Source organism: Poecile atricapillus, chromosome 1 (genome assembly GCF_030490865.1).
Source record: "Poecile atricapillus isolate bPoeAtr1 chromosome 1, bPoeAtr1.hap1, whole genome shotgun sequence".
NCBI lineage: Eukaryota > Metazoa > Chordata > Aves > Passeriformes > Paridae > Poecile > Poecile atricapillus.
In genome coordinates, this window is record NC_081249.1 from 129,755,450 (window position 1) to 129,771,362 (window position 15,913).

A 15,913-nucleotide genomic window follows, 5' to 3' on the forward strand; every position below is an offset into this window, starting at 1 on the left:
GAAGATGCCTTGTTTAGCTGACTCTTTAATACATGCTTGTCTCAAGGTGTCATCTGTCCATGTAAAACACTCCATTTGTAAGACACATTTTCTCTGTATTATGCCATGGTTAGTTATTCACAGTTTTTATTGAAAAGGAGAGGAGAGATCTCCCAAGGCTTATTTTCTCTTGTATTCCTCCACTGTCATTCCTCCAGCAGGGATCTGCTGGGCTGTGCTGGGCTGTTTCTGAAGGCTCATGCAATCCTTGCTGGAATTCTTACTTTCAGTTATGAATAGAGATAGGAACAATGCATTGCAATTCAGGCCTCTCACAGGGTTAACTGCATTGAAGTTTTTTTCTATTCTGTGTGTCTGCTTTTCAGAAGCTCTTGGAAAATACAGCAGTTTGTTGGTGTTGGTATGGTCACCAGCAATAAGACTTGGTGACGTGTCGTTCATCTTTCCCAATGTGAATACTTTTTAGGATTCCCTATCAATTAGAAAAGCTTTTTCTGGCTGAAAAAGATTATTTTCTTCTTATTAAGGGAGAGTTAAAAGAAACAATATTGCATATGTATAATTTTTCAGCTCTAAGATTATTCCCGGTTGGCCTTATCTTGCCTCTTAATAAATATTTGAAATGCATTTCTGTCCTCTTAATTTTCTGAACTGCATGTGGATCCAGCAAGGTGTGCTTCACAAGATGACTTCCTTGGGTTTCAGCAGCATGAGGTATGCCATTGAAATTCAATTTGTGGTTCCAGGCAATTGTTTTGTTGCACTAATTTTATTTACTTGGCATATTTTTCATGCTGTCACCTAGGAGGCAGGGTCAAATTAGTATCAGAAGAAATGCAAAGAAGAAGAAATCTTCTCCTTCCAAATTAAAATATCAATATTTATTATTTATTAATAATATTTATTAATAACTATTCAGAGTGCTGTTAATTTTTACCATGTTAATTGAATGATCTCTTTCTGTGGTACTGTAGTGCTTGTGACTGTTATGCATAAGGATCCTGCTTCTGTTGCTGCAAGATGGAGATTAGGTGGAGGGCTTCTAGCTGACATCCATCCATCTGTATGCATGGGAGCTTTTCCAGGGAATTTATCACTGTGATATTGCAGGCTCTGTCAGTGTTCAGATTTTCTGAGGAATAGTTGAAACTAAAGGCTCCATGGTTCTCTATGGGAAAAGTTACTCAATTAATGCTAATTTTGTGCTGATTTCAGCACTTGTGCAGCATAGCTCAGGGATCTCATGGAAAGACATTCCTCTTTTGCTGTGACAGTATTTGCTGTTGCTTGCAGACATTTGTCATATGTCAAAGAAGTGACACACAAGACACTGATTGTTAATGATTATAATTGGCCCCTAAATGGATTATATATATATTTATATTTATATTTATTTATATTTATTTATATTTATTTATATTTATAATTATATATATAATTGATTAATGATTATAATTGGCCCCTAAATGGAAGATGTTAAAAGGGCTGAAGTTGCAATTTTCAAAATTATGTTCAAGCCATACTTACATCACTTCCATTCCTTCCTCTAGGTGTGGGACAGGAGCAGGCAGGGGACCCAGGAACCTTGCCTTTTCTTATCTGAATAGGTGTGTTCTTCTAGGAAACAGCCAGTAAAGACACAAAATGCCTTTGCATTGATTAGGGACAGTATCTAGAGCAGGAATGTTACTTGATGTGTAAAGTATGCCTTCATTTTTCTCTTTGGTGACAAATGACAGGACCCAAGACAATGGCCTTGTGTTGGGGAGATTTAGGTGGGATGTTCAAAAGAGGTGCTTCCCCCAGAGGGTGGCTGAGCACTGGAACAGGCTCCCCAGAGGAGTACTCATAGCACTAAGCCTGGTGGATTTCAAGAAGCATTTGGACAATACTCTCAAGCACATGGTGTGATTCTTGGGAATATCCTGTGCAGGGCCAAGAGTTGGACTTTGACGATCCTTGTGGATCCGTTCTCACACAGCATGTCCTGTGATTCTGTGTTTAATTAATTTGATCTTTTCATTTCTTGAAATTCTGTAAAGGGTGATGTCTGGGCATGTACCTCCTGACACCTTCCTCCAAATAATTTTACAGTGATTGTTTGATGCTTAACCTGTAAGTTTACATAGATCATTTTCCTAATGGGCTTTTATCAGATTTGTTTCAGCCATTCCTTGTTTGTGATTATCAGCAACCCTTTTCAAATTGTCTCTTGATTATTTTATAGTGCTTGTACATGCAAGCTAGCCCTGAAATGTCAGTGGTGCTCCAGCATGTCATAATGTTTACCTGTCACCCAACAGTAAAAAATGTCAGGTTTCTCTTAGATTCCAGTCTTTTGTTTCAAATGGTTCAAATACTCCAAATGTAGTATCTTTTCCATTCTTGTCTGTTGGTAAACAATTTCATTATATTAGATGAGCATTTCACTGACATAACACCTTTCTGACCATTTCTTCACAAAAGTATCTCCATTATATAGTCAGTTAATGAGAGAGAGGAGTGGAATTCACATTGTGCCAGATGTTGTCACCCCTAGATTGTGCTTTCTCCTTTGAGCATGTTCTACAGGAAGACCTGTGCTCAATTTAGCTAAGAGAATCATTACTCCCTTTTCTGAACTGGAATGCTGTATGTAATACTGCTTTTCTTTGCTGAAACACATGCTGGAATTAAATTTTAAGCAGTACGTTAGCACGTGGTGTGCATAGGTACATGTGTTTTGTGGAAGTTGTTCCTTGTGAACATGAAAATTGTTCTTTCCAAGTTCACTCTTACGTGATTCTCATTTGTCATATTTTCTCTTGTTTGACTTACGTCACATTTTCTGAAGAAATATTCTAACCCCCTTCATGAAGTTTAATGCTTCCTTTGTGATTTGTGATCGTTTAGCCCCAGTTTCTCACCTGTACTATCCTAGAAGAGAGATTTTGAGTAGCGCTCTCTGAGTCAGTAACACAGAGAAGGGAGCGTGGACGTGAATGTGACTGCATGCCTTGGGGGCTTCTGCTCTGAATCTTTAGCATATTTCTGCAATGCTTTCGCTGCTGTTTGATGGTTTTAGGTACTTCAACTTACTGTCTCTTTATCCCCAAAATTATATTCTAAGTTTCTTGCAGAAAATACTCCTTTTTTGCCTCATCATCAGTTCTCTTGTAAAGTCCTGTATTTGAGTTCCCTTTTCTTCTTGTACTGTGATTATTCTTTGATAAGTTAGTTGTGAAAACCTGCACAATGTATGGTATATCAATTCTATTTGATCCATCTTTTGTCTTAGCAGCAGGATCTTCAAACTGTGCACCATTTTGCTGATGTAAGAGAGTATAGTTGTAGTCAAAGGAGCTCAGGTTGTGATCTTGTCAGATCTCATAGGACAAGTATGGCCTATTGTGATCACTATTATGGTAGAATATCTACAGGGAAAAATATAAATGAAATGATGTTGCACTAGTTTCTATTTCTGCTTTCAAATAAAACTTGATTCTGTGAGTTGAGACTTTCTATATGATACTGAATTTGCACATCTTGAGGGGTAAAGCAATTTGATCACTTAATTCCATGTTAAAGTTCCATAGTATTTTTGTGAGGCTAAAGAAGTTAATTAAGACTTGTACACTGGAGTGACATAAAGAACTAGCCTTACTTGTTTTGATTTTTTCTGTTTTTAATTTTTTTTTAAATGCTGAGAACCCATTTATCCTAGTTAAATCCATTAACTAGGGGGAAGTTAGATTTTCAGCACTCTAAGAAAATAAAACCATTTAGTAATTTAGATGCCTAAATACCCAAAATTGATTTTTTCAACATCCATTTTTAAGAATCAGTCAGTACTCACTGGATTTCTTGCAGTAGTTACAACCAGAGTGTTGGGGTTTTTTTGTTAGATTCATGTATTTTCCTGGAATATGATGATGTTTACCTAGGGAAGTAGTTGAGTCACCCTCCTGGAGGTATTTAAAAGATGGGGAGATGTGGCACCTGGGGATATGGTTTAGTGGTGGGTTTGGCAGTGCTAGGTTGGTGGATGGACTCAATGATCTTAGGATTCTTCTCCAGCCTAAATGATTGTATGATTTGACATTTCCTGTTTACTTTCAGTAAGAAGCAAGATTCCATCTTTGCTCTATTAAAAGTTTTAAATATATGGGAATTTATCCTATAAGCACCATTTGCTTATTTTAAAAGCAGTATATAAAATATAAAGGAAAACCTAATGGCTCAGTTATGTCTAATTTTGTAACCAGAAAATCAGAAGTATGCTAAGTCTTTTTGACTTTCATATCACCTGTTACACAAACTCCAGCACTCCTGAAGCCTTTTCTTTGCATTTGTGATGGGTACAGAGAATTAATACGCCCTCTCTTCATTGTACTTGAACTCTGTTGCAGAACCCTACATGTTTTTATGTGTTCTTCTATCAGCAGATTGACACATCACATGTGCAAGTTCATTTAGAAACAATTCCATTTTACTGTATTGCAGTAGCACTAAGAATTTTGTGCTTCTTTGAAATGGGGTATGTGTTGCTTTCTGAACTTCTTTTTTGTATGGTAGTTAACACATCATGAAGTGCTGGAAACTGAAGCTCTACAGAACTTTTTTCACCAATATAAGTTCATGAAGCCGTGATTAAATGTTGGCTAAAAATGACATCCAAAGATCTATTACATACTTTTTGTATTACTGATTTTGAGATTTCTGCAGAGTAAAGCTTTCAGGTATTGTTGAACTGAAAATACCTGAAAGATGAAATTCTGATATCAACTTGATAGAAGTGTGCAGCTTTCACAAATTTATGGATAAAAAGCAGCCCATCCTGTTATATTGGTATATAAATAAAATGAAACATTTCTTGAGGGCTTTTTTGCTGACCCAGTGAAGGTGCTTGGACCATATTCAGCTTTTTACAACAAAGAAGCAAAGTAAAACTGTATCTTAAGATTTAATGGTAACAAGCATGTCTCCTGAAAACTGTAAATTAGACAGTAGCACTTGCTAGACAAAGTCTCAGGTATTTCAGATACTGTCATCATGTGTGATTTTTTTATTTTCCTAAGTGAATGTTCTATGATTTAGAGAAATGGAGAACTTCATACAACTGGTGTGTTGTTCTTGTCTCTATCAATATTAATGACATGCTGCAGTTTAGTTGGAAATGCAGAGCTGCTTTCTTTTGGCGTGATACATCACATGTAATTCAAGGCTTTATTTGCTCTCAATATGAAATTATCTACTTTGTAACTATGTCAAGGAAAACAGTAACTACATAGAGAATAACTAATGGTTTATAAATACACAAATCAATATGTGCAATCAAGGTACCTCATAAAAGTCCTGTGCCTTGATGCTTAACTAGTTTATGAAAAAGCAGGAGATTGTATTAGAAGTTTAACATCCCATAGTAATAATCAAGATGATCATACTGCTCAGCATGATCCAATTAAAAAACACTGTTCTGCCTTATAATTTAGGCAGGATTACTTATGTGAAGTGCTGTGTGTGAGGGAGAGCTCAGAACAGAATCCCAGCGCATGGACCTGTGCTCTGACTGATCATTGCACCTCAAGGTCATACTGTGTCTTTTATGAAATCTGGAATTTCTTTGGGATTCCTTAAACAAATAAATGAATAAGAGACTGACAAGCAGACTAGGTTACTGCATATCTCTAAAAGTAACAGTGCATAAAATGGTTATTCTGGTGTATAAATGTGGTTAGGAGAAACAGTTTTAAGATGTTCTTGTAGATGAGGATATATCTATTTGTTTTTCAACACATTTCCCATATGTACAATATTATGTTTTTTGTTATATTTTGTGAATCATTTCCTGTTCCTCTGAGGCTTTGTCTTAATAGTTCAGCCTCACTCCTGCAGATTTTGAGTGGCTGCATATGTCAACTCTTTGCTCAGTGAAAAACTGTACCTTGCAGAAGAGCTCATTTCTTTCATGGTAGGACTTTGCCATCAAAAAGCTGACACAAGATTTTTTTTTTTTTACCATGAAGTGGGGGTGTCTTCCTTTGCTAATATCCTATTTCTCTCACCTCCGGGAAGTCACCCGAGCAGCTGCAGTCCACTGGGGGGAGAGCGGATTTAGCAAGGACAAAAGATAAAAGATAAAGGAGGCTCTCTTCTTCCAGGACACTGTCCCTCAGTTTATTCTGAATATATCCAGGGCAGAAAAGAGAATGAGAATTGCTCGTGCTGGACTTTTGAACAGAGAGAAAGGGGGTGGGGAAAGGCAGGTTACAACCAATGGGGAGAAACCGGAGGGGAGGAGTGAGGGGGAAGGGACCAACACATCACAGACTCAGAGGGGGAGCAACAGGAATAAACAATGCAATACAACGTTCCTTATGAATTTTTTTGTTTGCATCTCTAAATATGCAATACACAGATTTCCAAACTCTTGTAATGAATGTTTTGTGTACACCCTGTCTGAATTGAATTCAATGTCTGTCTCCACAATTGTGCTCAAAGTTTGCTGGCAAGTTTGAGAATTAAAGACACACATTGCTAATGACATGAATAATCTGGCTTTCAAAAATAAGACCACAAAACTGCAGCAGAATATCCAGTTGAGTATGTCATGTAGATTACCATTTTATTATCTGCTTTTGATGAGGATCTGTTTTGAAATTTCTGTGTATATCCATATTACTAATATTTCACTATTATATAGAGCATAAAAATTCAGTATAAAAGACTACCCTTTATACTGTGACTCTTCACATTAATAATCTATTAACTGGTTTTGATAATTTTAATATTATTTACTAATTTGACATGTCTACTCAATTTAAATGCAGTTCAAAAGACTAGGGAAGTAATATTTAAGTATAAAGATAAAACAACCATGTACATTTCCAGTGATTCTTAAATTTTCAGATATTTGGTCTAGTTTGTTCAATGCTGTTTTTCTTTAATTTTGGTGAGCTTCTGATTGGGGTGAAATGTGTCAAAATCTAAAACATGTTTTTTCAAGATTTCACTTCTTTAGCTTTCCCACTTCTTACCTTGATTTCGTGTTTTCTTTTTTATGATTGTATTCAGAAAACAGTAAAACCAAATGTCTCTCTTCCCTCTTCTTTACAAAATGTTATATAGGCATTTAAGGTATATGTGCAAATATTTTATAGTGTGCTAGCAAGAGATCAATTTCTTTTTTCTTCTCCTCTTGCAGAAAACAAATGCAATGTTACTGTCAGCAAGGCTACCTATTATTCATCTTGATTTAGTGAAAAATAAACTTTTTTATTACAACAATTTAGAATTTCTTTGCTGCTCAGTGAACTCATCTCATGGAATTCAAATGGGTACTATTGGCAGTTGCTTTTATAAAGTAGTGGGGCAGAACAGAGGATCAGAGTATAAAGTACTTTTCCCTTGGGAGAAAAAAAAAGGTATGTGCATATACAAATGCTCTAAATTAGCCATTAGCATTCAGAGAAGAGATGCTGAACATGTCAGCTCACTGCTCAGCTATGGTCAAAGCTGAGCAGAATAGTGAGATCCTTTGGGAAAGGCATTGAGAACAAATTGATAAATATTACTATGCTATTGTATAAATTCATGGTGTTTTGATGTGTTGAATCCTGTATGTGCCTCTAGTCTACCCATCTCAGAAACTGAGGGGATCACTCAAAGAACTTCAGTGCAAGAGGGGACATGGTAGAGCAGAACTCCTTCAGGTTGCAGAAGAAGTTTGATTCCAAGAGGCAACTGCAGGCAAATTTGGAATTTCATATTCAAATTAAATCCCACTATTTCTTCCTAATTACCCAAGAGTAGCATGTGTCTACTCTTTTAGAATGTAGTCTAAATAATGTCATGTTTAACATCAGAAGTTGTTTGTTGTGTCATAAATTACAAAGTCATTTTCTTACTAAAAAAATGGCAAATGGGATACTTTTGCCAGCATTTTGTATGTTTAGGTGCTCATAAGGATAGGGTTCCCAAAGGAAACAGCGGGGCTTTTCTGTTCTGCATGCTTTTTTTTCTTTCTATTTCCTTGTGGAAATGGACAGGGTGAGCTTGAATGCTAAGGCTGGGAATGGGTATGAATAAAATTAACTTTGTTTTTTGCATTCTCATGAGTAGAAAAACACATTTGATTTGTTTTTTTTACTTAGAATTTTCTGGATTCACAATTAGCTTTTATTCACCAGCTTACCATCTATCTGCAATGTAATTTCATGTTTTGATGTATGCATCTTGTTTCTAGTTGCCCTGGTTTTCTGTGATTCTTCCTGTGTGCTCAGAATAAAGCTTCCTTTTATTCAATCTGTTTAAAAGCTATCCATTTTGTTTCATAACATCTTCTTATGAGCTGAAGTCTTGATTCCACTAAGTCCACAATTCCACCTAAATTCAATTTTTTAAATCTATCATTTTTAAAGCCTTAGTTATTACATAGACATCTGAATCCTAATAACATGCAACAAAGGGTTGCGGCTTCTTAGAAGTATTTGGGGGAGATGGCTTTCTTCTTTCTGAGTTTTCAAAGACCATTGCTTAATGGCTGCCAGATAATTAATCTTACATTAGGCCATGTACTCTATAACAATGGTACCTGTATTAATAAAAAAATGGTGGCATTCAATGACCTTGCTGTTCTGTGAGTTGTCTCTCTAAGTCTCTTGGTCTCTAGAAATGTTTGCTGCATTTGTGGTTCTGCAGACCACAAGATGTCTGTTATCTCAACATTTTAGAGAACAACTTAGATTTCTTTTCAGTGCTATAAAAATATGAATAAATGGATAGTCAGAATCTTTGCACAGTGTATTCCAAAGATGAATGCTTTATTATTGAAGTGTGAAGGCTTTGAGGAAGTAGTGAAACAGAATCCTTACAGTAAGAAAACTGTTTCCATCTTGTAAGTAAGTTTAAACTGGGGCCTTTTTTGTAATAAGAAGTGAAAGTAGCTATAGTGAAAGACCCTACAATGGAATGTCTCCTGTAATTCCATCCCAGTGTGTCTTTTATTGAAGAGCGTCTTTATTTAAAGAAAATGAAGATAAAAATTTTGGCATTCTTGCTTAAAATAAATCCTGTGTTATGTGTACCTTTAAGAAATTATAGGTTTGAAATCCTTTATGTGTTTTTGCAGAAGGGAAAGCTATCCTGATTTTATGACTCTTGACCAAAAGGTTCTTAGCTTCACTACGTGTTTTTTGCTGTATATTTTTAATGTAGAGTTCTAATTTTCAATTAAACATTTTAGAAACACAAACAATACAAATTCTAGAGTTATTCCAAGCATGCACAGAAAAAAAAAAGAGCAAGAGAAAGCTAAAGTTGTCTAGATGCTGCCTTGATATCCCATACAAATCTAGTAAGTGGTAACAGTGTTGTGTGGGAAAATAGAGGCATCCTGTAAATTTTGCAGTACTTCTTGAAAATGCATTTTAAAAAGTATATAAACATAATATAAGCAAAGGCCATATTCCTCTTATATAATGAATAGAAAATTATTTTATTGAAAAGATCTCTTTCATAAGAATGGTAGGTATTTATAATACCCAAAACTTAAAAAGTATAGAACTATTTTATGTTTTGACTGATGCTTCTGATGCTAATTGTCAGAGCTGCCTAGAACCCTTCACAGACACTACATTTCATGTATATATGAAGAGAGAAAATTTGCATTTTCCAGTAATTGTTTATATATATGTTTAGATACATGTGCATTTGCTTTCATAAATGCATGATTAATCCTTTTTTGTACCTTGCATGTGTTCTGAATTATTTTTTGTGGCTGTTTTTATTTACAGACAGTTTTGCAATCTCATATGGGTGGCTTTATGCAGAATATTTGCCTCAGGCAGGCAAAATCTTTGTCTGGCACCTTTCCTTCTGCCCCCAGTGTTTTTCCTTCTGCATTCTTCCAGTTCAGTTTAGCCTGAAACAGAAAGTATTTTTTAAGTACCACAAAATAATAGTATTTTTCGGATTCCTTCACAGAGATTAATCTGGAAAAGTTGTGGTAAAAAGGATTTGACAGAAATATGTGTAAATCAGTGTTGCTGACTTTTTTTGTCCTTGTTTGAATATTTCAATTTATACTTCACACTGAAGTGATCAGCCATCAGCAGCTGGAATGGTAACTCATTTGAGGTGTGCAGGAGCTGCTACAGCCTGGTCTGGGTTAAATTCCTTAGCCTTAAATAGATACTTGCTTTGAAGACAGCTGAAAGTTTAGTCAAAATTTAAACAAGTGGTTTCACAACTGAAACATGGCATGGTTGAATGATCTGCTGCTGCTGAAGGTGGAGCTGATACAGCTGTTAGAGAGCCTTGACCTTTCACAGCAGGTATTCTGTTGGTGCTTGTGTTCTCCTTCTGCCTCAGGTGTTACTCATTTGTTGTTTTTTCACATGTACAAGGTAGATGTTGGTGTGCTGCGCTCTTTGCTTGGATGGGGTCTGTCTCCTCAAGCACATGCAGGGGGACAGTGTGAGTGATCACAGCTGTCTTGGCAGCCTGGTCACTGTGCAATTTCTTACTCATTTCATGTCCTCACATCGTCCATGGGAAATACTTGTTTTCCCACTGTACTGTCACTGAGGAGCTGCTGTGTGTGCTCTGGTATCAGTGTGCACAGACCAGTCTGTGTTCTGGTGCAGGGGGGTTTTCTGCTGTCTGTAGGATGTGTTGGGACTTCTTATAACAGGATGTACAACTAACCAGCTACTTGAAACTATTTTATGTCGAATTAACTTCATTTTTTATGTGATTGCGATCTTTCTAAGACCATGTAGTATTGAAATGAATTCTGTCACTATCAAGATAAACTTCGATTAGGCTGCTTCTGAACAAAGTAGAGGTGCCTGTAATACTTGTCTTACACAACTGTGCATATACTGTGGTAAAACTACCCACATATGAACATTAGACCTATGATACTGTTGGTGTGCACTTCTAAGGTGATTCATAGAATCATACAATCTAGGTAATGGAAGTGTGTTTTTTTAAAAGGATTATTTATTTCTTGGAAATGCTTTTGGAGGTGGATAGCCATTCTCAGATGAAGCCTGAAAAATAATGAATTTCATAGTAATGTCTTCACAAGATGGCCTGACCTAGGTGTGAACTCAGAAAATTCACAGAAGATCCTCTCTAACATTTTTGGAAAAATTCATGGAAGCTTTTGAAAATTGTAGGCAGTTTTTGTCCAGAAGGAAAGCATTAAGTTTAAATGTGTATTTTGCTGGCCCTCACAGTAGCTTGGTGGGTAGGAAATAGGGCCAGGGAGCTGCAGCATCAGAGAGGCTGTATCCTTCCATCCCTCATCTCTGCTTATAGGCAGAATAAATAAAGTAGAAAGAAAATGAGAATTGGACATTTGATTATTCCTTTTTTTTTTTTTTTTAATAGAAGATTGATATCCTTTAGTTTTCTATAAAATCTCCAGTACTTGAGGATTTCAGAAGAATGATAAATACTAGGGAAAAAGCAGAATCTTTTAATATCCTTGTTTTATAGAGGGAGGGGAAAGGCTCAGTAAGCTAACTGATCTTGTAGCTTTACCATAAAGCATGAAGTAGATGCAACAACAGTCCTCAGTAACAGAAATGCTGATGTTGAAGGCTATTCTGAGAGATTTCATAAACAAATTAACTTGCCTGTAAGAAAAGAATGGTGCTGCTGTTCATCAGCAGTAGTAGCTGTTCTTGAAATAAACTTTAATAATCCAGGTAAATGAGAGTTGGGTCAAGGAATTCTGTCCTTCTCAGTAAGCCTGTTCTTTTCATCTTTGATTATGAGCTCATTTTGTGTATACTATATAGCAAATAGAAGTCAGAGAGATGGAAGACTTCAATCAGACTTACTGGTGACCGTTTCATTCCTGAGCATTGCAGGTCATTTGTTTACATGTAGATATATGTGCATATAAAAAACTAGAAGTTACTTTTGTTTAGTTTGCTAGAGTCCCTTTCTTGCACTTCTCATTTCTAGCTACAAGGGAAATAGTCAAAATAAGACAACTTTGGGCTTTTTGTCTTGGCTCTGCCCTCTTTGGTGCTTTGGAATGATGCTGTTTGTGACTCCTTTCACTTGCTATACGGTGTCCTTTGCCCATTTTGTTTGCTGTCTATTCAGTATTTACCATAAATTTACTATTAAAGCAAAAGCAGGCTCTGTCTGATGTGCTTGAATGGGAATTTTTGGAAAGCAATGTGTATATGAAAGCAATATTGTTTGCAAATTAGTCACAATCTCCTTTGAGTTTAAACAGAACAAGAGCCTACTTTCCATGCTCCCTTCCCATTGTGAACACACAAGTGTTACAAAGGATGAGCTTCTGTGAGGGCACATAAAACCCAAGAAAACTTACTACTCAGAGATTCTTAAGGATTTTTCATCTGGATAAAATGAGTTTTGTACCTTGGCAGGAAATGAGTGTTTTCATATTCTTATTAGGCCTGTAAAAACATCAACTATAGACATCCCTACACCAGGGAAAACTTCATTTAAAGTTCCCATCATTGAAGCCATATTGCTTATAAGAAATCTTGGGATTCCTCATTCAGATGAGGTTCCCTTAGACCTCCTTGTGCTAGCAGCATCAAGATATCTCATGAAGAGCAGGTTGCCATGCTGAGATTTGTTGCTCACTCTTTAAATTATATCAGTTTTGAAAAAACTGACCTCTTTTACAACATATGACTGTGGGATAGCTGCTCTGTCAGTGCTAAATCTTTTAATATTTCCAGCATCTGTACGTCTGCATAAATGCTAAATAGTGACTAACATTATCAGAGTCCTAGAACAATACAGCAGACATCCTCTCCTGTGTATTTTGGTAAAACACATCTGGTACCACTGGGAAATCTTAATTTATACTTGAAGTGCTGAGAAGGTAACAGACCAATTTTGGCACTTGTTTGCGTAGGAATGTTCTTGTGTACACACGTGGGCCTAGCACAAAGACATTCTCATTAAAGTTTGAATACTAATACAGGAAAGCTAATGACAGTTAGAAGTAGGAAGAGGAAGGAGAGATATGGAGAAGGGTGTCTCTTTTAAAAGAAAGCATAATTTAGGTTCAGCTGCAGTAAACACCTCCTTGGAGGATAGCTTTATACTTTTTGTGTCTGACCCAGCAGCCTGAGCACCATGAGACCAAAGCAGCAAAGAATCAGCCTGTGGTACAGTTTCATTAAAGATGAAGGTGAGAACAGCAGCCCTTCAAGATCCCTGGCATTCTGAATATGTAAGGCCTCTGAAAATTGGCAAGAAGCTGAAGTGAATTACTAAGCAGAGCTAGGGACCAGCATAAACTAGCATGTATAAATGGAAGCCTGAGTTTATCAGCTGAAGTCAGGCACATATGAGAGTGTGTGTGTTTCTTGCTAAAAGCAAAGAGTGAGAGGCTGTATATTAACTTTGATGCTATTTAAGAGAAAACAGTTGCAATCCGTATAATTTTGCTGTCAAATGTATTTGAAAAATGGAAAACATGTTGGATATATGTTCTGCAAATAGTTATCAACAGTGTTACAGAAGTATTTAGTTTAGTGGATTCCTTAGAGCTCACCATTCAAATCTTACATGTGTCTTGAATTATCTTGAAATTGCCTGTTGTTCTGTACTGTGGAAGAATGAGAGCATTGCAGAGGTTAATTTTAGCCTGTCAAAGTCTGTGATGCTGCTGTTCTCAATGGAGAGACTCTTCCAAAGGCCTTAGTTTAGTCTGAAGAAATGAGTATTTTGCCATGTTTTAGAGGCACTGCCTCTCTGTGATCTATAGAAGGCTAGACTTAATCTGTAGTCCTTTTTCTTCTTTGAACAGCCTGATGCACTGGTAAAAAACTCAAGCAAATCATAATTCCAGGAAAGCATAGCTTTTACCTCTCAGCATATGGATATCAGCGTGATGATTGCAGTTGCATAAATGAAGGCTGCAGAGAAGGGTTCCAGATTGTGATTTTTTTATTATGACAATTATCTGTTGTGTGATTTTAAGAAAATTCATTGCATTCTTTTTGTATCACTGAAAATTTTTAAAGAAAATTATAAAGGTACCTGTGCAAAAGTGTAAAATATTCAGGCTTTCTTTGTGCAGCCCTATATGAGGGAAGTTCCTTGTAATTGCAGGAAGAAGCGAAAAGCTTTGAGGTCAGGTAGCTCATCACCTCTAACTGGTGCTTTACATGAACAAAAAGGTAACAGGATAGTGAAGTGCAGGAGCTGTGGCAAATTTGGCTTGGGGCAGCAGTTGGAGTTGCTGGATGAAAGCAAAATATGGCCTTTTTGTCTGGGAGCCTCTTTGAGGCTTGATGGTATGATTGGTGCTGTAAAAATGTGAAATGTTACTATGTGCTATTAGAGAAAGAGCCAGTTCAACATGAGTTAGAGCAAGCAATTGTGACAACTGAATTGTTAGTAGTTAAAGGGTAGCCTGGTAGGGCCCCCTCTTCTGTTACTTAGCTTGTATTTATGATCATTACTGTTGGTGATGGACAGTGATGTAAATGTTAATCTTCATAGCAGATATATTTTTCCTGAAAATCTTCTTCATAGCTTTTTGTCACAGCCATACTGTGCCTCTTCACCAATTCTTTTTCTGTTTTTGAACCTAAATAATCTACTGTTGCCATGCACATATTGGTTTCTGAACTGAAGCAAGCCCATAGCTGACTCCCATTCCACACCCCCAGCACTCAACCATTGCACTATCCTGGTTATCCCACTTGGTTTTCAAAATCCACATCAGGTCACTGAAACGCTCACTGCATCTTGTAAATATTTTTTTTTTCCCTTTTTTCCCGCCTCACTTAGAGCGTGATGAATGTGGCAGTGGGCAGCACAACTGTGATGAGAATGCAATCTGCACTAACACTATTAGGGGACACAGCTGCACCTGCAAACCTGGGTACGTGGGCAACGGGACCATCTGCCGAGGTAAGTCTGTTACTGTAGAGATACCATAAACTTGTCAGGCTTTGTTAACATTTGCTGACAGTCAGCTACATTCTGTAGCTTATGATGTTAACTTTATGATGTAACTTATGATGGCTGGATTTTGCAATTGTATGCTTTAAGACATCTTCTGGCAAATGGACATGACGAGAATTGATTTGTGCATGACTTCTTAGGAAGAAGGAAATATTTTTGGAATGCAAGGAGAAAAGAATTTTATATTTGCTGAACTGAATACTGTCATTTGAGCTAGTATAATTCAGCTTTTGAGTGGTCATGTTTTATAAAATATGGATGGTATGTGCTGTCACCTTTGGCTTTTAAGTTTTAATGAGACACATTTTAAATTAGGATAATGGTATTTTATGCTAGCATCATGTGGTTGTTATTTGACTACTTGCATCAGAATCATGACTTTTTTAACATATAAATCTTTAAATGTGTATTTTGAAGATTTCTCAGTTTTGTAAACAAGAAATAATGATAGCCAGCCATGCTTTCTGTGAAGTATTCATTTATGGCATGTCATTTCTTAGGATTGGTTTTATGTTTTCCTTTCAGTGGAGAAAGAGAAGCAAATATCTCATATAAGGAAAAAGGATAGTTGGATTAGTGAGGGTTCTGTCTTGAAGTATTACTGAGTTGTAACTCATGCATTTATGAATTATATTTATCTCATAAAAAACTATTTTTTGTCTTTTCTGGGTTTTCATACTTCCTAAACATAATTACAGTAACAGAAAACTAAATTTTAGGTTGTTGTTTTGTTTTTTTTAATTACAACAGCTGAAACTGAGGAATGTACTGGACAAACTGTTCTGTACAATTTGGGGCAAAACAGGCTGAATATTAATTTTTAATACTCTTGTAAATTGGCCAAACAATTCCTAAAAGGTCAATGAGCTTTGATGTCATTCCTGTTTCAAGATGAAGTCCTTCACCAAGATTGTCCTGTCAGCTGCTGAATTAACAACTATGAGATTGGTTT

At 36.4% G+C, this 15,913-nt stretch overlaps 1 protein-coding gene across 6 annotated transcripts in view; it reads left to right on the plus strand.

Annotated features, from left to right (window-relative positions):
* NELL1 (neural EGFL like 1) overlaps window positions 1-15,913 on the plus strand; it is a 317,342-nt gene that overhangs the window by 162,329 nt on the left and 139,100 nt on the right. For all 6 annotated transcript variants that reach the window (XM_058828276.1, XM_058828293.1, XM_058828281.1 and 3 more), the window contains one exon: window positions 14,785-14,907. In XM_058828276.1, the coding sequence (XP_058684259.1) occupies window positions 14,785-14,907 (123 nt within the window). The remainder of the gene's footprint in view (window positions 1-14,784; window positions 14,908-15,913) is intronic.